General features: G+C 43.7%; 1 protein-coding gene across 1 annotated transcript in view; it reads right to left on the bottom strand.

Moving 5' to 3' along the window:
- Positions 1–1151: 1151 nt before the first annotated feature.
- The window catches only part of LOC135055459 (protein FAM83C-like), a 32063-nt gene continuing 9214 nt past the window's right edge, over positions 1152–24000 (bottom strand). Inside the window, exons 2-4 of the mRNA XM_063959570.1 lie at positions 23419–23586; positions 15384–15508; positions 1152–10120 (exon numbers count right to left, since the gene is read on the bottom strand). Coding sequence (XP_063815640.1) covers positions 9331–10120; positions 15384–15508; positions 23419–23586 — 1083 coding nt within the window. The 3' untranslated portion in view covers positions 1152–9330. The remainder of the gene's footprint in view (positions 10121–15383; positions 15509–23418; positions 23587–24000) is intronic.

The following is a 24000-nucleotide window of genomic DNA, read 5'->3' on the forward strand; positions in this document are numbered from 1 at the left end:
GGAGTTCAAGGGAAATCGCTCAACTTCCACATTGTTCATCTTTCACATCTTTCCTGTCTTCTAGTGTGTATGTGCCTTTGGAATCATTTAAAACAAAAAGAAAGCATAGAAACAATATAGCAATCTAATGGTATCTAAGGTATACATTGCACAGATCCAGGTCTTAGGCAATTTTGTTTTTAAGTTTTATTTTTGTTTTAAATGGGTTTTTTTTTTCATCAGTTTATTGTTCATACTATCAAACTGGGTACACACTAGACGGTCCCAGATCAGCAATATTGATGTTAGAATGCAAATAGAGCAACTGGTGAAAATTGGCCTCAACAAAGTAAACAACAAAGGGGATAAAATAATTTGAGCGGAGCAGTTTATTTCATACATACCCACTTTTAAGTCTCCTCTCTGGGAGAAGCCAGGAAAGGAGACACTGCTGGACACTTCAGTGGCAGGCCCACGCTTTTACGTCATTAGGCCCCACTGCGATTCACAGGTACCCCTCTATATTGAGCTGTGATTCCAGGTATTATCTGTCTATGCTGCCCACTTCACTAGGAAATGGTCGAAATCGGGAGATCCGGCCTAGGGATGGCCATCGGTGGGTTAACCATCAAGTGTTCCATTGTTGGTTGAATCTCAAAGGTATAAAACCATTGACAGTGGAACCATCATTGGTTTCTTCCACCAATGATCATCCCTGCTCTATTAGTGACCAGGCTGTGGGCCAATCAGAGGTGTGGGCAGGGCTTTGCGGGTGCATTGGTGGACAGAGATAGTCTCCTCATGCCGGCACCAAGTAGGAGAAAAAAGTGGGGGATCTGTACCATCGATGGTGAAGAACTATTGGATCTCTGCCATCGTTGGCAAAACCATCTACCATTGGCTGTTATTTATCGATGGCTACAACCCTAACCTGGCCAGATTAGAGACACTACACAAAAATTACACACTACACGAAACTTTGTGAGTCTCACACAATTTATGGGAGAGGAGGCAAGTATGGTTTATTCCTATGTTTTAGTAAAAAAAGTAGTTTAAAAACGAAGGAAAATATTCTGTCTAGGATTATTCTGATTAAAGTAATCATGAAGCTATAGAAATAAGTTAAAAAATAAGACACATTTACAAAAAAAAAGTCTAAGACTACGTATTTTATTAAAAATAGCAATGTATTCACAGTTTCTATTGTGGTCTAGATTCTTATCACAAATTTCTTGGAAGATTGAAAAGAATCCAGGGCCAGCCCAGATTGGCTTTGATTTAGTTTTCTACAACATTTATCATAATCAGCTTTTTTTCAGGTTTTTTGCTTTTGTTTCTGTGGGTACAAATTCCACAGCATCAGACAATTAATTTACAAATACATAAATACAAATTAAGTATAATAATACACGGTCGAGTAACATTATTATGACCACCACCTACATTTGACGTCGGCAGTGTGTAGCCCATTAAGTACGTCATGTGTCACGCACTGACTTAATGGGTATATAAAGGTGAGATAGGCCGACTGCACACATATCGCTTGTTGCTGTCATGGGTAAAAGGGGCAATTTATCCTAGTTGCAAAAAGGGATGATTATCGGCTTTCGTGCGAAGGGTTGCAGTATTTCAGAAACAGCGCAGTTTGTCAACTGTTCACGTACCTCTGTGGTGAAGGTGTATCGTGACTGGACAAATGGCACCATTGCAAATAACAGAAGTAGAAACTGCAGAACACCACGTGCCAATGATGTGAGAGGTGAATGTTGGTTATGAAGGTGCGTCAGGGCTGACCGACACGCTACAGTGTAGCAGCTCATCGTCAAAGTGAACCTGTGGGCTACCAGACATGTGCCTAAAACAACAGTTCAGGCCATCTAGCTGCTGTCCGTGCTGCACATGCCGGTTACTCTGGCTGTTAGCTGGTGGTCATAATGTGACTCGACCATGGAAGATCTGTGATAAAAATATGAGTTGCACTGGTACTGACAAGTAGCACAAAACAAATACAGATTACTTATGTATAAATTGAACATAGAAGAATAACAAAACAATTTGCAGTATAAAACATAAAAGACTGAGAGGGCAGGCAAGAGACTCAAGGTAATGAGGGCCTCTATGCATATGTGAGTCTGTTTGTCTATATGCATATTGTAAGTCTGTGCCCTTCTATGCTTATGCGAGTGTGTGTGCTTCTGAGTCTGTACGTCTGTGCACCTCTATGCGCATTAGATGTATGATGTATGAAGAAGGGAGCACAGCAGATATCTCCGATAGGTTTCTTTCTATGGGGGTTGCTATGCTGCCAGATTTCACACGCTCTAGAATGCGCATGCACCGACATTTAGTATTAGTGCAGCTGGGGGGCAAACCAGGAAGTAAAATAAGTGCAATATGCTCCTATTGGTACCCCTGACCCTTATGTGTACATATAATATATACCATATATTATTTACAACTTTCCAACAAAAGTTTTTAAAAAAATGTTATTACATATATTAAATAAAAGAAAACTCCTCCTAATAAAAAATTAGATTAAATAAATGGAAACTCCTGCTAATAATGTCCCTCAAACCAACTTTCATCAACAAAAATACAAAACCCAGAACTCCTGCTTTTTCAGAGATATGCAGTGCAATGATCCTTCAGGCTCACAGTTAGGGATGGCCATCGGTGGGTTATTCATCGATGGTTACAATCGATGGTACCATTGATGGATAACCTCGATGGTGGGAAACCATCTATAAGGTCAGCCCTAGTTTAGTATAGAGCAAGTCATGGACTAATCAGGGCCCAGGAGCATGGCTTCACAGGTATCAGTGGGCGGAGCTATGCTTTGTGTCCCAGACACCGTGGAGAAAGAAAAAAATTCAATAACTTCTTATCATCGATGGCGGGAAACCATCTGGTTCTCCCCCATTGATATTAAAAGTAGTTAACATTGGTCATAGACCATCGATGATTTTGAATCATCAATGGTCAATGGCTATCCCTACTCACATGCTTGATTCATTTAATTAGCTTTCAACAAATTTGCAAGAATGAGACATATACATAGAAGATAGTACTACAAGCATTGGTGGTGGAGTCACTTCTGGGCTGCCGGATTCCCAGAGATGGACATTACTGTAGACTGAAGAACACAGCTTTTTTCGAAGTATTAGATTTATAGTTATTTTTTGCTGTAATTTCCATTTAAATTAGAAATAGCTCATATGAGATAAATGCATGTCTTCTGAAATCAATGTTAAGGAGCCAGCACAATTCCGGGCATGCTGGGTCCATCACTCAGAGTACTTTGGTTACAGGAGGCATGGCACCAGAGCTAGATTAGCAGGGAAGGGACGGGGGGAGTTGTGGGGGCATGCCCAGCCATTGATTACAGCTGCAGATGGAATGCACTATGAGGCTACCAACTGTAGTAGAAGACTGAAAGGGAGATGGAGTTGAAGCAGGGGGTGGGCTACACAACAAGAGAGGAGGAGTCAGTGGAGCTACTCCAAACAGTGAGTGTACACTGTAAGTGTGAGAGAGGGAGGGGCACTATATTGTCTGTCTCTATTTATGTGAGTGTGTGTGTGTGTGTGTAGTGTGTGTGTGTGTGTGTATAATGACTATGTATGTGTCTAAGAGTGTGTATTAGTTTCTGAATGTATGTGTGAATAATACATCTATGCGTGTAACCAAGGGTGTAGCTACGGGGGACCGCCAGTCACAATACCAACGTCGGAATCCCACCCCCTTACAGTTCCGACAGTCGGCATGCCGACTAACAGGGACTGTTCCCACTAGTGGGTGTCCACAACACCCATAGAGTGGGAATCCCTAAGGGGCTTTGTTGTGCTCGCCCGTCCCCCCCGCTTGGCATCTAAAAGCCGGGATCCCGGCGTCATTATGGTGACTAGCGGTCTCCTGACTGCCATCACGCATACCCAACCCGTAGCTACCATGGGTGCAGGGAGTGTAGCTGCTATGGGGCCAAGAGCTGAGAGGGGCCCACCTTCCCTGTCAAAGCTACATGTGTTATGTACATTTTTCACTATTGGATGGTACATAGGTAGTCTACCATACTATCCCTTTACACCGGGACACTTATAAATTTTACATGTTCACTAGCTGCTTTAAAAATAGGTGAAATGCAGGCTTAGAGTCAGCGAGTAACAGAACCAAAGAATATTAACTGTTAAAAAAGCGCCTCAGCAGAGGATATACATAGATTGAGAATGTGTATTATACCTATTTCAGAAATGCTGCGCTAGCCAAACAACTATATGTGTTATAGTGTGGCAAGGTATAAACAAGAGAAAAGGGCGGCTGCGCTGAATTTCAGAAATGTATGATATAATCAATAGAGAGAGCCAACGTGTCAAATCTAAAAATAAACAATTTTATTTAAAACACTGTTAATATAATAAAAAAACAATAAATGAATAATCCTCAGTTACTTGTCTCAAAGTGTCAACATCATTCAAGAGCTTATATCAATTTGCAGCTGTGATGTATAATGCTGAAGTCCATGTTCCGTGACTGAGAGGAGGTGCTTCTAATGGTGCACAGAAATGAACACAGGGTGCAATTGTGGAGCTCCTATGATATAATGAACGTGTCTAGCCAGTGGGTCATTCTGTGATTAGTACCTCTCAATGGGCTGGTCCGTTTACCGGGCGTCCCCGGTCTGGTGTCCTGCGTTGCCCACTAGTGCTGTGCAGCGGAGAGGAGACGGAATGCCGTGTGTGTTCAGCTGGCTGGTGCAGCGTGAATGACAGCGGCTGCTAAGAGCAGAGATCAGTCCGAGGCGTTGCCGACTGGGAGTGCCGAGCTCTGCACCAAATGTGAGACACCTGAGCAAGGTGTGTAGAGAGGCGGGTCCTAACGCGTTTCGTCACGCTCCACGTGACTTTTTCAAAGGTGATATCCTGCCTCCAGATTCTCTCTATTGATTATATCATACATTTCTGAAATTCAGCGCAGCCGCCCTTTTCTCAGCGAGTAACAGAACCTGTGTAATTCATGAGTGAGCAAGTTTAAAGGGATAGTATGGTAAGCCTATACATAGGGGCCCTTACAAACTTTTGCCTTGGGGTCTAAATATATCTAGTTATGCCCATGTCACCTGCTCATTGTAATGTGATATAAAATGAACAGAAGGGCATTATAATGTTACATGATATGAACTGGGACACTGTAGTGTAATATAATATGAACTGGGGACACTATTTCATAATGTGAATTAGAGGTGTTGTAATGCATAATGTGTAATGGCCTATATAATGTGAACTAGGGCACTACTATGGGGCTTAATATTAACCAGAGCACTAATATGGTTCAGAAAATGAACTAGGACACTATTATGGGCATAAAAGTAACAACTGCTCTAGAGAGGTGTCTCTCTGGAAGCATTGGGACAGAGGCCCCTTCAAAATGTTGCTATGGGACCCGCAAAGTTCTGGCTACACTCCTGCGTGTAACTATGTATGTATGTATGTATGTATGTATATATGTGACTGTATGTATAAATGTGTGCGATTATATGTGTTCCTGTGTTCAACTATGTATGGGCCTGATTCAGAGTTGTATATACATCCTTTAGAAAATGAAATTTTCTAGGCTACGAAAGCCAATTTCCTGTCAATCACTTTGTGATAAAATCTTCATTGCAAGCGAGTTTGCAGCAGCACCTGGATGCATGTTCAGTGCAATCGCAGCACATGCGCAGTCTGCCGATTATTATTATTATATTTTATTTAGAAGGTACCACAAGTGTTTCGCAGTGCCGTACAAAGGACAGTACAGGAAGACAAAACATTACAGTAAATAAATAACAAAAATAGAGTAAAGGTAACAAAGAGCACCACAATTCTCAAAACATAATACAGCTTAAATGTAAGTAGCGAGTGAGTGATCAGCGTAATACTAGGAGCTGATGGCCATAGATAGAGATGAGCCTTTACCAGCAGGAGAAAAAGCGGGTAAAGATGGTCACTGGGTAGGAGATGGTTTTGACAACAAGAGGAAAGAGGGCCCTGCTCTGAGGAGCTAACAATCTAGTAGGAAGGGGCGACAGACAGATGACATGAGGTGCAAGCAAGCGGGAGGTAGCCTGATGGCGGGATGTAAGCAAAGCAGAGATGGTCAAGGCATGAGGCAGGGGGATGGAGGAGCAGCCTCAGGACTAGGTTATACATCGGAAGGGTACGCTTTGATGAATAGGTGGGTTTCCAGTGCCCATTTGAAGCTTTGCAAGGTCAGGAGAGTATAATGGAGTGGGGGAGCGTGTTCCATTGAAGGGGTGCAGCACGGCCAAAATTTTGAACTCGAGCATGGGAAGCAGTGGCCAGTGTAAAGAAGAGGTGACGGTCATTGGCCGACCGTAGGGGGTGGAAGGGAGTATGTAAGTAGATGATGCAGGAGATGTAGGGAGCAGTGGAGTTAGAGAAGACCTTGTATGTGAGGGTGAGGAGGTTGAAGAGGATTCTATAGGCGAATGGGAGCAAGGGCAGATTTTGTCGAAGGGGAGTGGCAGATGTGGAGCGGCAAGAGAGGAAGATAAGCCTAGCTGCGGAGTTGAGGACAGATTGGAGGGGAGCAAGATGGGAGCAAGTGAGGCCAGTGAGGAGAACGTTGCAGTAGTCGAGCCGTGAGATGACCAGTGAGTGGATGATAAGTTTTGTTGCACTCTGGGAGAGAGATGGCCTGATGTGAGCAATGTTGCATAGCTGGAACTGAAAGGATTGTACTAGAGCTTGGATGTGGGGTGCAAAGGAGAGGGAGGAGTCAAGAGTGATGCCCAAGCAGCAGAGTTTGGGAACGGGGAAGATGATGGTGTTGTCAACAGTGATAGAGAGGGGGTGTTACTCTGGCTGGGGGAAAGATAATGAGTTCAGTTTTGTCCATGTTGAGCTTCATAGAGCACTCGGCCAACCAGAAGGAGATGGTGGAGAGGCAGCTTTAAACATGAGAGAGGACAGAGGGGGACAGATCAGGAGAGGAGAGGTAGAGTTCTATGTCATCAGCATAGAGGTGGTATTGAAGTCCAAAGGAGTTAATGAGCGCACCCAGGGAAGAGGTGTACAGGGAGAACAGAAGGGGTCCGAGGACAGAACCTTGAGGGACACCAACAGGAAGGATGGAAGGGTGCGAGGTGGTGCCGGAGGCAGACACAGAGAAGGAGCGGTTAGTGAGGTAAGAGGTAAACCAGTCAAGGATAGTGCTAGAGAGGCCAATGTTTTGGAGTGTGCAGAGGAGGAGGGGATGATCCACGGTGTCAAAGGCAGCAGAGAGATCCAGAAGGATAAGCAGAGAGAAGTGCCCCCTGGATTTGGCCAAAAGCAGGTCATTGGTGACTTTCATCAGGGCAGTCTCAGTGGAGTGGAGTGGGCGAAAGCCACATTGTAGTTGATCAAGGATGCAGTTTTCAGAGAGGTAACTTGTGGAATGGCTGTAGACCAGTCGTTCAAGTAGTTTGGAGGCGAATGGGAGAAGAGAGATGGTGCGGTAGCTAGTGGGTGATAAAGGGTCGAGGTTGGGTTATTTGAGAATAGATGAGACCAGAGCATGTTTGAATGGTGAGGGAAAGCTACTGGTAGAGAGTGATAGGTTTAAGAGGTGAGCAAGATGGGAGCAGGCAGTGGGGGAGAGGGAGCGGAGAAGACGGGATGGGTGGGGGTCTAGTGGGCAGGTTGAGGGGGGGAGGATAAGATGAGGGAGTGGACTATCTTGTCTGTAGTGGGACGGAAGGAGGACAAGGTGGGATAGATGGAGGGGAAGGATGATGTGGGCAGGAGGGAAGCAGAGGGGTGAAGAAGGAGATATCGTGTTGGATTTCCTCAATTTTGGAGATGATGAAGGAGGCAAAGTCAGTGGTAGTGAGGGAGGATGGGAGGGGAGGAGGAGGGGGCAAAGGAGAATGTTGAAAGTTTCAAAGAGACGGCGTGGACTGGAGGACTGAGAAGAGATGAGTACTTTGAAAAAGGATTGCTTGGTGAGGGAAAGAGCAGAGCTGTAGGAGGAGAGAATAAACTTGAAATGGAGGAAGTCCACCAGAGAGTGAGATTTCCTCCAGAAGCATTCAGTGGAGCGTGAACAGAATCGTGTTACTTTGGTGTGCCAGGGTTGGGGTTTAAAGCGGCAGAGGGTGACAGAGGAGAGGGGGGCCACAGAGAAGAGAGCAGAGGTTAGGGAAGAGTTTAGAAGGAGGCTGTCTGGTTTGGACAGGTCATGGTGGAAAAAGGAGAGAGGAAAATCTCGAGGGAGGACAGGATAGCGGGGTTGTGAGACCCGAGATTGCGTCTGGTGATGGTGGGTCTGGGCATGGAGAGGAGAGGGGAAGACGAGAGAGTGAAAGAAAGCAGATTGTGGTCAGAGAGAAGGAAGGAAGAGTTAGAGAAACCAGAGATATCAGATCTTTGGGTGAAGACAAGGTCATGGGAGTGACCGAGATTGTGAGTAGAGGTGGAGGTCCATTGAGAAAGTCCAAAGGAGGAGGGAAGGGCAAGAAGATTAGTGGAAGCTGCATTAGTGATGTCAATAGGGATGTTAAAGTTACCGAGGATGATAGAGGGGAGGTCGGAGGAGAGAAAATGGGGAAGCCAGGCAGCAAAGTTGTCAAGGAAAGGTGAACAGCGGCCAGGGGGGCAGTAGATCACTACCACAAGGAGGCAAATTTCCCATTTGCATGAACATCGGCCTAGCGTACAACTCTGAATCAGGCCCTATGTGTATATATATTTGTGACTGTATATAGGTGTATGTCTGTGACAATATCTATTTACTGTATGTGTATATGTGTGTGACTATGGGCAGAGCTTGTACCTGAAAGGCAATGCTTTCTGTTGATATCTTTGACTATAGAAGCCTATGAGCTTCTTTCCACATAAATCCCCAAAAGGGATTTGATAGTGGTTCCCAGAGGCTATGCATGCGCAGTAGGACTCCCGGGTCGAGCTGTCCATTGCATAGATAATCACAAATCTTCATAAATACAGCGATAATAAAAGCTGCTATGCATACGGTAAGTGGCAAGATGTATCGCATACAAAATGTGATGCTTGATATATCCCTCTCTATGTATGTCTCTGTATGTATAATACCGCCTTAACCATAGTTTTGGCCGGACTGTCCTACATTTCAGGGTTACAGGTAGACAGGGAACTTGGTGACATGAAATGAGGTCATGATGCGTGGCCATGCCCCCTTTTCATGTGAGCACCAAAGGCATGTGCATGAGACCCCTGATCCCCATGTTCCAAATTATACTCTTTAGGGCCCCACAGTCTTAAATGCTCCAGACCCCCAAAGCCTTAATCCAGATCTGCATGGCACCAATTTCAAGTTGTGGCAATGACATAAAAGCTAAGGAATTCCCTGAAAGCGACTATAGACCTTATTCTCTAGCAATTTCTTATGATCTTTTGTGATAAGTTCTAGTTTACTATGTCCAAGAGTCATTCTTTTAAAATCTTTGCTGGCATCCTCCCTTTTGACATCAGCTAAAGGGACGTTCTTATTTGTGGAACTGCCATCATATTTAGAAACTTTATTTAGTGCTGCATCACTTTTCATTCTGGGGGACAATTTGTTTTGCGGTTGAAGAAATTTATTCTGTATATGTTCAAACTTGGCTCTCAGAGGTGATGGTGAGTTAATCAGATCAGGTGTGGATTTTGATAGCGCATGTCTCTGTATAACTGTAAGGTTACTCAGGTCTGTGTTACAATCGGACTGACGCCTCTGGGCATTAAACATTTCCATGTTTGGCTTACTTCTCTCTTCATCAGGTGGGTTTCGTTTTACATACTTTGAAATCACTGGCTTATCATCACGGATCACAGTGACTGCCTGATTATTAACAAAGGGAGGGGTCTTCACACTGGTTTGGCTATCAGAACTAGAGTTACTGTCAGACCGGATAAAATGCTCGATGACTGGTGGAGGTTTCGGCACAGATTTTATGGCTGCCCATCTATTCCTGGTGGGAGTAGAACCAAGAGGCTTGCCGTTCTCATTTTCCAGACTAGAGAAGTAGTCAATTTCAAGTGAATCTGCATACAAACAGCGGAATTCTCTGTCAAACTCTTCCACTATGTTCCCCTTGAAGTAGGTCACCATATTGCTGTGGACATGACCTGAAAGCCAGCTGAAGCTGAAAGAAAGAAGGTTTGGCATACATTTACAGTGGCATGAATTTATAAAATAAACATCAACTTAAGTGCCCAGGACAATTGTTCACTGTAAACTGATTGATCTGAAAACAATAAAGCTAAAATCTATATTTTGTAAAATAAATGGATTTGGTATGATTTATCAATGTTTGGTATCCCAGCAGTCAGGAGACTGACTCCAGAATCCCAACAGTCAGAATCCCGGCAGCAGCGCATCGAGTCCCCTTGCAGGGACGCTACGCGTGCCATTCTTCAGGCCTGATGGCTCACTTTGCTTGACACACTATTATATTCCCCCTCAGTTGGTGGCGTGGACCCACCAACCGAGTGGGAATAGTGAGCATCTGTCAGGAGTCCGACCATCGGGATTTCATCGGCTGTTGAGATTCCGGTGTCAGTCTGCTGACCGGCGGGATTCCAACCGGCGGGAAATTAACTGCGACCCGTTCAACACAAATAACAAGCATATCTGAGAGCAAGTCCACCACAATTTGTATGATTAAACTAGCGTTTGCCCGCGGCTTCGCTAGCGTGGATGTTTGTTACTGCCCAGCGTAATTCATTTTACAAAAACAGTAGTACAATCTAATATTGTATATTTTACATTGTACACATTGATCACAAAATGTATTTGTAAACAATATTTGCAGTTTTTACTACAGGGACTAACACAAAAAGATGCTTAGGGATACTAACTCGTCAACAAGCCACACAGGGCCGGTGCTAATGTGTTCAGCGCCCCCCCTAAAACTATAAATTTGCGCCCTCCTATACTTTACAAAGGGACAGCGCACATAATGCCCCCTGTAGCAGTGCCGCTTATACACACAATGCCCCCTGTGGTAGTACCGCTTGTACACATAATGAACCCCTTAGCAGTGCCGCTAATATACACAATGCTCCTGTAGTAGTCACAACGCCCCCTGTAGTAGTGACCCTTACACACGTAATGCCCCCTGTACCAGTTATGCTTACACGTAACTCCCCCTGTACCAGTGACACTTACACATAATGCCCCCTGTACCAGTGACGCTTACACACGTAACGCCCCCTGTAGCAGTGACGCTTACACGCGTAATGCCCCCTGTAGCAGTGACGCTTAGCCTTACACGTGTAAAGCCCCCTGTACCACTGACGCTTACAAGTAATGCCCCCTGAACCAGTGACGCTTACATGTGCAACGCCCCCTGTAGCAGTGACGTTTACATGTGCAACGCCCCCTGTAGCAGTGACTCTTACACATGTTATGCCCCCTGTACCAGTGATGCTTACACACGTACCGCCCCCTGAACCAGTGATTCTTACATGCGTAATGCCCCTGTACCAGTGACGCTTACATGCGTAACGTCTCCTGTACCAGTGACGCTTACACATGCAACGTCCCCTGTACCAGTGACGCTCACACACGTAACACCGCCTATATCATTGACGATTACACGCGTAACGCCCCCTGTAGCAGTGATGCTTATATACATAATGCTCCCTATAGTAGTTCCGCTTACACACAATGCCCACTGTGGTAGTGGCGCTTATACACACAATGAACCCTGTAGTAGTGCCACTAATATACACAATGCTCCCTGTAGTAGTCATAACGTCCCCTATAGTAGTGACGCTTACACACGTACTGCCCCCTGTACCAGTGACGTTTACACATGTAATGCCCCCGTACCAGTTAAGCTTACACACGTAACAACCCCTGCAGCAGTGACGCTTACACACGTACTGCCCCCTGTACCAGTGATGCTTACACATGTTATGCCCCCTGTAGCAGTGACGCTTACACATGTAACGCCCCATGTACCAGTGATGCTTACACATGTTACGCCCACTGTACCAGTGATGCTTACACATGTTATGCCCCCTGTACCAGTGATGCTTACACATGTTATGCCCCCTGTACCAGTGATGCTTACACATGTAACGCCCCATGTACCAGTGACGCTTACACACATACCGCCCCTCTGTACCAGTGATGCTTACACATGTTACGCCCACTGTACCAGTGATGCTTACACACAATGAACCCTGTAGTAGTGATGCTTACACACATACCGCCCCTCTGTACCAGTGATGCTTACACATGTTACGCCCCCTGTACCAGTGATGCTTACACACATAACGCCCCCTGTAGCAGTGACGCTTACACACGTAATGCCCCCCTGTAGCAGTGACGCTTACACACATACAGATACACATACTGTACATACATTACACACATACACAGTCACACATACATATACAGTACACAGATACTGTATAAACACACACACACACACACACACACACACACACACACACTCTTTCACTCACTCTCCTTACATCCACTTAGCTAAAGAAGGCTGGCTACAGCTGGAGCTGTAGCATGTTATCCTCCTGACTCCTGTGTTACAGGCTGCAGCCTGGCCCCATGTAGCTCTGCCCCTTTCTCCAGTGTAGCTCCGCCCCTTTTTGGTCTCACAGGGGAGGGGGAGAGGAGGCTTCATGCTGCTGGTGCCGCTGCCTGTCAGAGTGCACTGTGACAGACGCAGCAGCCGGCAGCAGCAGGGTCAGCAGCTCAGCACAGAGTAGCAGAACAGGGAAAGCGCCTCTCCAGCCTTTGCTGAGCGGCCAGCATCGGGCCTTAAGCCACATAAAGCTGCCAATCGTAGAAGCAGCTGGTCATGAGATCTACACCTGCAGCCCTGAGTGTTTGCCCCTGCGACTTGTTGATCATCATAATGAATTAGATGCTTACAGGAAACTGCAGGCACCTGAATTGTAAAGGAAATTTATGGGGTTAAGGGGTGTAAGTGGTATAAATACAGTCTCACCTGCGCAACATCCCGTTACAATCTATGTCTCAATTAGGTTCCTCTGAAGAGCAGTCACTTTAAGTCGGGTTCCGTTGCATAACTTGGGGGGAGTCAAGTTCCGCAGAAGCATGATCGGAACACCAACTTTCAGTGCGCCCAGTGCAAAGCATCTGGTTTTACCTTTATTGCTCCTAGCTTTCTAGGTCACTAAGCTATACAACAGTGAAAACACAATCAAAATGTATCTAGCAGTTTTTGCGTGATGCTGGCATGGACAAACAGATAGACAAAAATTCCTAATTTTTTTTCGCCCATCTCCATAGTACATAAACAGTACATAGAAGTATATTTCTAAAAAAAAATTGCTATGTACAGACACAACACTTACAGTTTTATTATATATAAAGAGTGCACTGATGTGTTTGTCATGTATCACACTGAACATCCAAGTGTTTGGGCAGAACATGACTTACTAGTTCTACTGATACTTTTCAGCTCAAGCAAATGTCAGTAATAAATGCTGACTGATGTTTTTTTACTAGTAATCAGTAAGGAGGAAGTCTCTGGTTATGAATCACAATGACCTGACTAATGGATAGAATACAAACAAGAATGTAATCTTGATCAATGTATAATTAAATGGCTATTATAATCTAATGCTTTCTTTTATTAAATTGTCAGGATATTTGCAGCACTGTAAGCTTAAAAACTGCTCTATTGGGAGGTGTGCTAACATTTTTAAGAATGAATTGCAGATCTCTTCTCATCTGAATTACATGTTTCAAGGCAGGGTCAAATGCAGGAGTTTTACAGGGTAATGGGGCATGTACAGTAAATGTAAATGCACACATATACCGTATAAATATATATATATATATATATATCACATATATATACAGTATATATAAAAATAGACACACATGTATACGACACACACAAACACACACACCCCTAACATGCAGCAACTGCAAGTTGTAGATGGGGTTCTATCTACCCCAACCAGTGCAGCTGAAAGGGGGTGGGGGGGGCGGGACCTCTTTACCCAGGCCAGGGCCTGTTGGGGGGGCTGGGTCCCACTGCCCCCCTTCCCCGATGTAGACAGTACTGACATGGAGGCGGGATAGAGAAAACACTGCTGCTGTGTGCTGCGCTAGGTTGAGAAGCAGCTGCAGCAGTGTTCTCTCTCTCCCTGCTTGATGTGCGGGGGTTGTGAGCGATCGCAAAACCCACCACACCCCATCCAGCAGCCATCCCTGCCACGCCCTGTTGCACACCCAGTGCGCCCCCCCATCCTGCTCGTGCGGCCGCACAGAAACTTTTATTTTAAAATATTTTTAAAGGAGGGGGCTGGCCACACCCCCTGCATTAGCCACTCCCCTCTTAGATTGCCTGGGCCTGGCACTGCTGTCTGTGCCCCTGACCCCAACCCCTTGCAGCAAAATACTGCATTTTGTGAGTCTATAGGGAGGGGTGGGGACAAACTGACATGGTTCTAATTGAACTGCACTATATTAGCCCAGCCCACTCTCCATTAACCGCTTGCCTGGCTTGGTCGCATCAGATGCGACCATGCCTGCAAGTGCTTTATCTGATCTGTCGCACAGGATGCAACCAGTCAGATAGAGAGTGTTAGCAGCGGCAGGGAAACTTTCCTCCGCTGTTGCTGTCAGAGGGACCGGAAGGACCCTCTGCCTCCCTGTACTCTCCCGTACTGATTACCGTGCTGTCGATCACTGCAGAATCCCCCCGCCAGCGACTGCAGACAATGGCAGCCGCTGGGAAGTGTAAATTAACCCTCCCAAGCCACCCCAGACCCCCCCCTGTATACCGGGAGGCTGTCCCGGCTTTCAAAATGAAAACCGCAATGGTCGCAATGTTTCCAATGTTCCGATGGTCCGATAGGGTTAAATTCATATTCTTCACTTAATTCACTCATTAAAAAAAAAACCCTGATAATTTCGGAGTGGTTTCTGGTAAAATAAATCGTCAGTTAAGTGGTTAAGAAATAAGTTATGTCAAGATAGTCATGGAAAAACAGGGGATCACAAGAGCCTGTATATGAGCAGATCATGTGTGGTTTCAATTTCATAGTTTGTCTCATTTTTACAAGCAGTCAGTTTGTTAGGTTATGCATTACTCCTGTCATTAGAACAACAAGTAAAAAATAAATCCCTACAATAGCTGATCTATATGACATTCCACAAACACACTGCATATGGAACTCTGTTGCTCCAGGAATACAGTCAGACCATCCAATGGGTGGTCAAATTACTAGGTTTTCCATAGTTGGCCAGTATAACTTGCTCTAGAGTGATTCATTGCTATCTGTTTTTCTATATTTCTCCTAAATGCACAAAGTAAATAGTAAGTACTGTGTACAAATGTTATGGATGGTTAAATGGTTTCCTCCTACACTCCAAAAATATACTTATATAAATAAATATATTACCTGTAAGACCCAGCAATGACATGCTCACAGTCAATTAGCAGAAACTTCTCTAGAGACTGTCCAGAAAATTTCTTCCCAAACTTTGTACAGTACGTGTCTCCTGTTACAGTACGGATCTTTATATTCTACAATGAAACAGAAACATAAATATTGCAGAACTGAGTTTATTTTTCTTTGACTTTTGGGAAAAAAAACTGTTTCTACTACAAAGGATTCAGACAGGTATTGTTGTCACACAATAGTGTTCTAACTGATCTTCAATTATCTTGATGACAATAAGTACCTGGCATATTTTCACATAATTGGTTCAGAGACTACACCTTAATTATAACCAATAAGAATAGAAAGTATAGTTTATGTTGTGATTATGTTATGGATTGACCACATTTAACTCTTTGTGTTTATTAAAATGTATTTATCTAATTACCAACATGGAGAGCTTCAAATTAACTTAACCACTTTTACAGTATATCAAAGACCCCACACTAAAGAATGTTGTGTTGATAAGCAGGATTGTGGCTAATTTGCATTGACACGGAAAGCCAAGGAACAAAGGAGGACAATGTGACAATGTAATGCCATGTAAAACTCTGACACTGTTTACAATTCTTGGGAAGCCAATTTGAGATTGGGAATTGCTCTATTTTCTTGCAACTCCCCACAAAACAGATTCATGAAAGACTGTTCATTTTTAACCTTTTTTTTAAATAAGAAAATGATTTGCCTAAAATTACCTTTATATGTAATTTTTATTAGTTGTTTTTGTATATACTTAAATAATTGTATCTTTCTCATAACAAACTTTAGTTAATAAGATTGGTCTCTGTGATTCTTATCGGATCCATTTCCATTGGGATTTCACTATAGATACAGGGAGAACTTAAGGGTTTTCCAGTTGCTATTAACTCCAAATAGGAAGCGTTAAGTGGTGTCATACAAATTAATAGTGAATGGGAGAGATAGTGGGGAGTAATCATTTCTGTAAACAGACCAGTTAGTTTTTTGGTTTTTTTATTAACTTTGTGTCAGATCCAAACCATGCAGGTTTCAGTGAGTGCTGAACTTGACAAAGTTATGGATAGCGGTTAGAGATTGGAGAGTCTTGGAACTAGGGGGGGGGGGGGTCATTCCGAGTTGATCACTTGCTAGCTATTTTTTGCCGATAGTCGCCGCCTATAGAGGAGTGTATGTTTGCTTTGCAAGTATGCGAACGTATGTGCAGCCGAGCACTACAAAAAAGTTTTGTGCAGTTCCTGAGTAGCTCAGAACTTACTCAGCCACTGCGATCACTTCAGCCTGTTCTTGTTCGGAATTGATGTCAGAGACCCGCCCTGCAAACGCTTGGACACGCCTGCATTTTTTCCAACCACTCCCAGAAAACGGTCATTTGACACCCACAAACGCCTGCTTCCTGTCAATCTCCTTGCGATCGGCCGTGCGAATGGATTCTTTGTTAAATCCATCGCTCAGCAATGATCCGCTTTGTACCCGTATGAAGCACCTGCACATTGCGGTGCATACCCATGCGCAATAGTGACCTGATCGCAGCGAAAAATCCTAGCGTGCGATCAGGTAGGGAATGACCCCCTAGGTCCTTGACGGTACACAAAATACTGCATCAACATATGATTATGCTTGACCCCATCAATGTTCCATGTTTCCAAATAAACTTTCTATGTTATATCTGAATAATTATTATTTACATATATAGAGCCACCAGATTTTGCAACACTTTAAAGAGAATATTTACAGATTTCTATTTCTTATTCGTATTAGCCCCATTGGAATTTGCAGTCAAAATCCTCAACCTCAACCACACACACACCTGCACACACTCTAAACATGCTGAAGACATGCAAACTACACACAGATAATGCTCTGGTAGGCATCAACCTCATGGCCAAAATGCAGTGATGCAATACTAACCATTGTGCATTATATTTTCTATTATTTAAGTTTCTGTACTGCATAAATCATGTGGCCCATGATGGAATTATTGTTGTATACTGCATTAATCATCTATAATCTATTAATAACTAATAAATATATATCATTAATCACATATTTCATGCAAAAATTATCCCCTTTTACTATGTAATCATGACAATAATACAGGTCTTTTCACCCGAATGTATCAAAGTGAATTCAAAATTTGAAAAGTGCATGTTCCAGTAATTTTAAAGTATGTGCATGGGCTAGTATATTTTGGTCATGTGCATTAAGCTTTACAAGGCAGTGCAGCTTTGGGTTGTGCAGCTTGGTGTACTTGCAAATTATGCATCCAGTGTTACGAATGCTACATAAAAACACTGATGTATGCAGCTTAGAATGATATGCATACAATAATAATAATATGCATAGAATACATTTTATATTTAAAAAAATGGTTTGCAGATATCGATATGGCAAATAATTAAAAGATATCAATGCATCATGTTAAAATGGACTTGATCTGCACATGTGCAGTATGGGTCCTGCATATGCGCATTGGTTTGTGTACATCTCTGAAGTAGCCCCTGTGTGTATAACTACTACAACACACACACACACACACACACACACACACACACACACACACACACACACATTATTTTTTTAGTGGTTTGAGAAACCACATTGAAGATATTTGTGAAGTTGACCTGACATCACCACAGGAATGTATAGTATTATTGTGAAGTGTCATTCTTTGCTCTTTATCTTGCTCTTGCTCACTATTTTAAAGCCTTGGTGGTAATTTATGAGTGTGACATAGGCTGCCTCATTTGTGCATGTTGGGCCTGATTCAGAGATGTACACAAACCAATGGTTTATGTATCTCTCTGATGCGTACTATACTGTCATGATATGCTAATGTCACTGGAGGCATCTGAGGAAAAAGGTGCCGGCATTGCAGGATCCCAGTGCTGTATCCTAAGACGCAGCATCAGATCGCCATAGCATCCAGCTTTGAATCAGCCCAGTAAGTCGCACTCCTTTTTTTATTTTATTTTATTTATGAAGTCAAATACATTTTTTAGATGTACCTGTTGACAGTTTTTGTCATTGAGGACAACTCTGATTCTGAGATTTCCACAGTGAAGCTGTTGGAGATGACAGCTGTCTCCAATTACTTGATAAAATATTTTGGTGAGTGCACTACTAATAAAATACGCCACCACTTTTATCTTTACACACGTATATTTGTGCATTTGCAAAACTTTTTTCTTTATATGTGGGCACGTTTTTTTTCAGCTGTCATTTTTGCATTTAATTCCAGCATTGAGAGAATGTATTGTCTGTCCGTGCCACTGCGGCCCGCCACCTAAGAAGAGGAGCAGCCAGGAAGTGAAGCGCTGGGCACCAAGTCTATGAGGCAGTTGCAGCAGCCCCACCGCCATTTACTCCCCACAGATACCCCCCTGGCTGGCAGTGCGGCACAGCAGAAGAGTGAAAAGAAGACTGGTAACTCAAGTCATAGTAACGGTAAATTTTTTTGCATTTCTCTGTATTGTAGATGAATGGGACCCCTTACTCATCTGTCTATGTGCCAGTCTCTGTCTCTATGTGTTTGCCAGTCTCTGTTTCTATGTCTGCCAGTCTCTTTCTCTCTGTGTGCGCCAGTCACTGTCTCTTTGTGTCTGTCAGTCTGTCTCTATATTTGTGCCAATCTTATATGCGCCAGTCTGTCTCTCTGTGTGAGCCAGTCTCTCTGTGTGAGCCAGTACCTGTCTCTCGCTGTGTGCGCCAGTCTCTGTCTCTTACAGTGTGCGCCAGTCTCTGTCTCTGTGTGTGTGTGTGTGTGTGTGTGTGTGTGTGTGTGTGTGTGTCAGTCTGTCTCTATGTGTGTGCCAGTCTGTCTCTGTGTGCGCCAGTCTCTGTTTCTATTTGTGCGCCAGTCTGTCTCTATGTGTGCCACTCTTATATGCGCCAGTCTGTCTCTGTGTGAGCCAGTCTCTCTGTGTGCACCAGTCTCTATGTATGCACCAGTCTCTGTCTCTCGCTGTGTGTGCCAGTATCTGTCTCTTGCTGCGTGCGCCATTCTCTGTCTCTCACTGTGTGCGCCAGGCCCTGTCTATATGTGTGTGCCAGTCTTATGTGTGCCAGTCTCTGTCTCTGTGTGCACCAGTCTCTGTGTCTCGCTGTGCACCAGTCTCTGTCTCACTGTGTGCACCAGTCTGTGTGTGCACCAGTCTCTGTGTGTGCACCAGTCTCTGTGTCTCACTGTGTGCCAGGCTCTGTCTCTCGCTGTGCGCCAGGCTCTGAATGTATGTCAGCCTATCTTTCTGGCTTCTCTCCACTTTCTCCATGAGTATTTCTGTGCTTCTCTAAGTGGGGGCCCCCCAGAGATATTCGTGTACAGTGCCCCGGGATTTCTGTTGCAGGCCCTGTATGTATGTATGTATGTATGTATGTATGTATGTATGTGTGTGTGTGTGTGTAGCTACAGTATGAGTATGTGTGTGTATGTGTGTGTGTGTGTGTGTGTGTGTGTGTGTGTGTGTGTGTGTGTGTGTATCTATGTGTATGTATGTGGGGGGGGCATAATTTGTATAAGTGGCACTTCTCTGGGCAATATATGTAACTGGCACTACTAATGGGGACATTATGTGTATAAGCGGCATCACTACAGAGGCATTATGTGTATAAGCAGGTGGCCCTACTGGGGACATTATGTGTATAAGCAGCACTACTACAGGGGGCATTATGTGTATAAGCGACGCCACTACTAGGGACATTATGTGTATAAGTGGCACTACTACAGGGGGCATTATGTGTATAAGATGCACCACTACTGTGGACATAATGTGTATAAGTGGCACCACTACTGGGGACATTATGTGTATAAGCGGCACCACTACTGGAAACATTATGTGTATAAACAGCACTACTATGCGCTGGGTAATGTGAATAAGATTGTGCTACTGTGTGGCGTAATTTGAAATGGGGGTACTATTGTGTGGCCATGCCCCTACCTTGTGAGCCCACACCCCTTTTTTGACACACGCTGTCCCTTTGTAAAATATGGGAGGGCGCAAATTTATAGTTTGCAGGGGGGCGCCGAACACCCTAGCACCGGCCCTGACTACAACAGCTGGAATTCCAGAAGACAATATTGCAAACCACTACCATCGGTAGGTATCGTGCAATTTTACCCAAGGCGCAACTGTCTACACCAAATAGCGAGGAGATCCATATTGGATGATTGTTTCACTTATATAGTGTACACTACTGTATATACATTTCCTTTCTTTCTTGGTACCCAAAATACACTCTATGAATTAATGGTTGGAGAAGCGCTGGAACTACCAATCTTTCTACATATATTTGCTTTTAGGAACGTTATAGGTTGAAGTTCCTCATTTCATAGCTGCGCACTAAATTTGGTGAACTATTTCATTTGGTGCAGATCTTTTCTTCTACAGTGCATCCAGAAAGTATTCACAGCGCTTCAATTTTTCCACATTTTGTTATGTTACAGCGTTACAGCCTTATTCCAAAATGAAATAAATGATTTTTTCCCCCTCAAAATTCTACACTCAATACCCCATAATGACAATGCAAATTTATTAAAAATAAAAACCGAAGAAATCACATGTACATAAGTTTTCACAGCCTTTGCCATGAAGCTCAAAATTTAGCTGAGGTGCATCCTGTTTCCACTGATCATCCTTGAGCTGTTCTTACAGCTTAATTGGAGTCCACCTGTGGTAAATTGAGTATTCAGTTGACTGGACATGATTTGGAAAGGCACACACCAGTCTATATAAGGTCCCACACTTGACAGTGCATGTCTGAGAACAAACCAAGTGTGAAGTCAAAGGAATTGTCTGTAGACCTCCGAGACAGGATTGTTTCGAGGCACAAATCTGGGGAAGGGTACAGAAAAATATCTGCTGCTTTGAAGGTCCCAATGAGAATGGTGGCCTCCATCATCCGTAAATGGAAGAAGTTAGGAACCACCAGTACTCTTCCTAGAGCTGGCCAGTCATCTAAACTGAGCAATCGGGGGAGAAGGGCACTAGTCAGGGAGATGACCAAGAGCCCAATGGTCACTCTGTCAGCGCTACAGCATTCCTCTGTGGAGAGAGGAGAACCTTCCAGAAGGACAACCATCTCTGCAGCAATCCACCGATCAGGCCTGTATGGTAGAGTGGCCAGACGGAAGCCACTCCTTAGTAAAAAGCACATGGCAGCCAACCTGGAGTTTGCCAAAATGCCTCTGAAGGACTGTCAGACCATGAGAAACAAAATTCTCTGGTCTGATGAGACAAAGATTGAACTCTTTGGTGTGAATGCCAGGCGTCATGTTTGAAAGAAACCAAGCACCGCTCATCACCAGGCCAATACCATCCAGTGAAGCTTGGTGGTGGCAGCATCATGCTGTGGGGATGTTTTTCAGCAGCAGGAACTGGGAGACTAGTCAGGATACAGGGAAAGATGAATACAGCAATGTACAGAGACATCCTGGATGAAAACCTGCTCCAGAGCGCTCTTGACCAAAGACTGGGGCGACGGTTCATCTTTCAGCAGGACAACGACCCTAAGCACACAGCCAAGATATCAAAGGAGTGGTTTCAGGACAACTCTGTGAATGCCCTTGAGTGTCCAAGCCAGAGCCCAGACTTGAATCCGATTGAACATCTCTGGAGAGATCTGAAAATAGCTGTGCACCGACGCTTCCCATCCAACCTGATGGAGCTTGAGAGGTGCTGCAAAGAGGAATGGGTGAAACTGCCCAAAGATAGGTGTGCTAAGCTTGTGGCATCATATTCAAAAATACTTGAGGCTGTAATTGCTGCCAAAGGTGCATCAACAAAGTATTGAGCAAAGGCTGTGAATACTTATGTACATGTGATTTCTTAGTTTTTTATTTTTAATAAATTAGCAAAAATTGAAAAAAAAATTCACGTTGTCATTATGGGGTATAGATGGTCATTCCGAGTTGTTCGCTCGTTGCCGATTTTCGCTATGCTGCGATTTGTAGCTAAATGCGCACGCGCATGGTACGCAGCGTGCATGCGCTTAGTTATTTAACTAAAAACTTAGCAGTTTTGCTGTTGTTTTTGCAGCGCTTTTCAGTTGCACTGCTGATCGGTGAGTGATTGACAGGAAAGGGGCGATTCTGGGTGGTAACTGAGCGTTTTCCAGGAGTGTGCTAAAAAACGCAGGCGTGTCAGGGAAAAACGCGGGAGTGGCTGGGGAAACGGGGGAGTGGCTGGCCGAACGCAGGGCGTGTTTGTGATGTCAAACCAGGAACTAAAGGGACTGAGCTGATCGCAATCTAGGAGTAGGTCTGGAGCTACTCAGAAACGGCAAGAAAATATTTAGTAGCAGTTCTGCTACTCTTTCGTTCGCTATTCTGCTAAGCTAAGATACACTCCCAGAGGGCGGTGACCTAGCGTGTGCAATGCTGCTAAAAGCAGCTAGCGAGCTAACAACTCGGAATGACCACCATTGTGTGGAAAATTTTGTGGAAAAAAATTAATTTATTCCATTTGGGAATAAGGCTGAAACATAACATAATGTGGAAAAAATGAAGCAATGTGAATATTTTCCAGATGCACTGTATATAGGTACTAGGAAAGTGCCATGCTATTTAGCATAGGTCTGGGTATCTGTTTGGGGTCCACAACCTACTGTAGCATGGCAGTGATTTGCCATTAATGGCATGCAATTTAAGGGTTTTACATCACAGCGCATAACCAGAAATTTTACTTTTAACCCTGCAAACATTGGATAATAATCTGAATCCTTGATAAATGACACCCTATATTTCTAAGTAATTGGTGCTACTGTTTCTTCAGCCTTGAATTATTGTATTACTTCTGAACTTGTGTCATCAGTGGTGACCTCTGGTTTTGTATAATTTTTTCCTTCTTTAGTGTGAATGACCTGGCAGAATGTGTTTAAAATAATTTAGTTTGAATGCTAACTTAGGTATGTGTTTTGTGCATCTCTAGTCTTAATAAAAGGTAAACATATTACAGTGTACAAAATATTGGATTTTTCACTTTTGTCTTAGCACACTAGTCATTACAATTTAAATGAAACTTACAGGAATTTGAATTTTGTTAAATCCCAACTTCTCAAACATTTCTATAAAGTATATCAGGTTTTTCTCATCAAGCAAGAGATAAACAGGGACTCTTCGTTTGCTTGCCGCTTCTATGAGATCACATAAGAGGTCCACATCTGTAAAAAGGTCCATGACCACTGCAATGACCTAATAATTGGATAAAATAATCAAATGATTATTAATGTACAAAGAAAGGGACGTAGTCTGGTCATCCATAGGCTCTCTAAAGAGTGTTACTGTATCTGCAAGTTTTAAAGTGCACAAATTGCCTATGTAGCTTTATAAGAGATGTAGCTTTCTAAGAGAAATACAACACAGCATTGGTGACAACTGTATATTGTTATTAATACTATCTGTTTGCATTTTTGTATTACTATTATTATGATTATTTATATTTATTTATAAAGTGCTCTCCCAGTTTCTATGTATTATTTTGGCTCAGGAACACATATTTTTTTTAATTATTATTATTTTGAGCAACATATGTCCAGTATCGGCAGTACGGATGGTGTAATGGTTAGCATTATTGCCTCCCTGCACTGAGGTCATGGGTCAATTCCC

This window comes from Pseudophryne corroboree, chromosome 3 (genome assembly GCF_028390025.1).
Source record: "Pseudophryne corroboree isolate aPseCor3 chromosome 3, aPseCor3.hap2, whole genome shotgun sequence".
Classification (NCBI taxonomy): Eukaryota; Metazoa; Chordata; class Amphibia; order Anura; family Myobatrachidae; genus Pseudophryne; species Pseudophryne corroboree.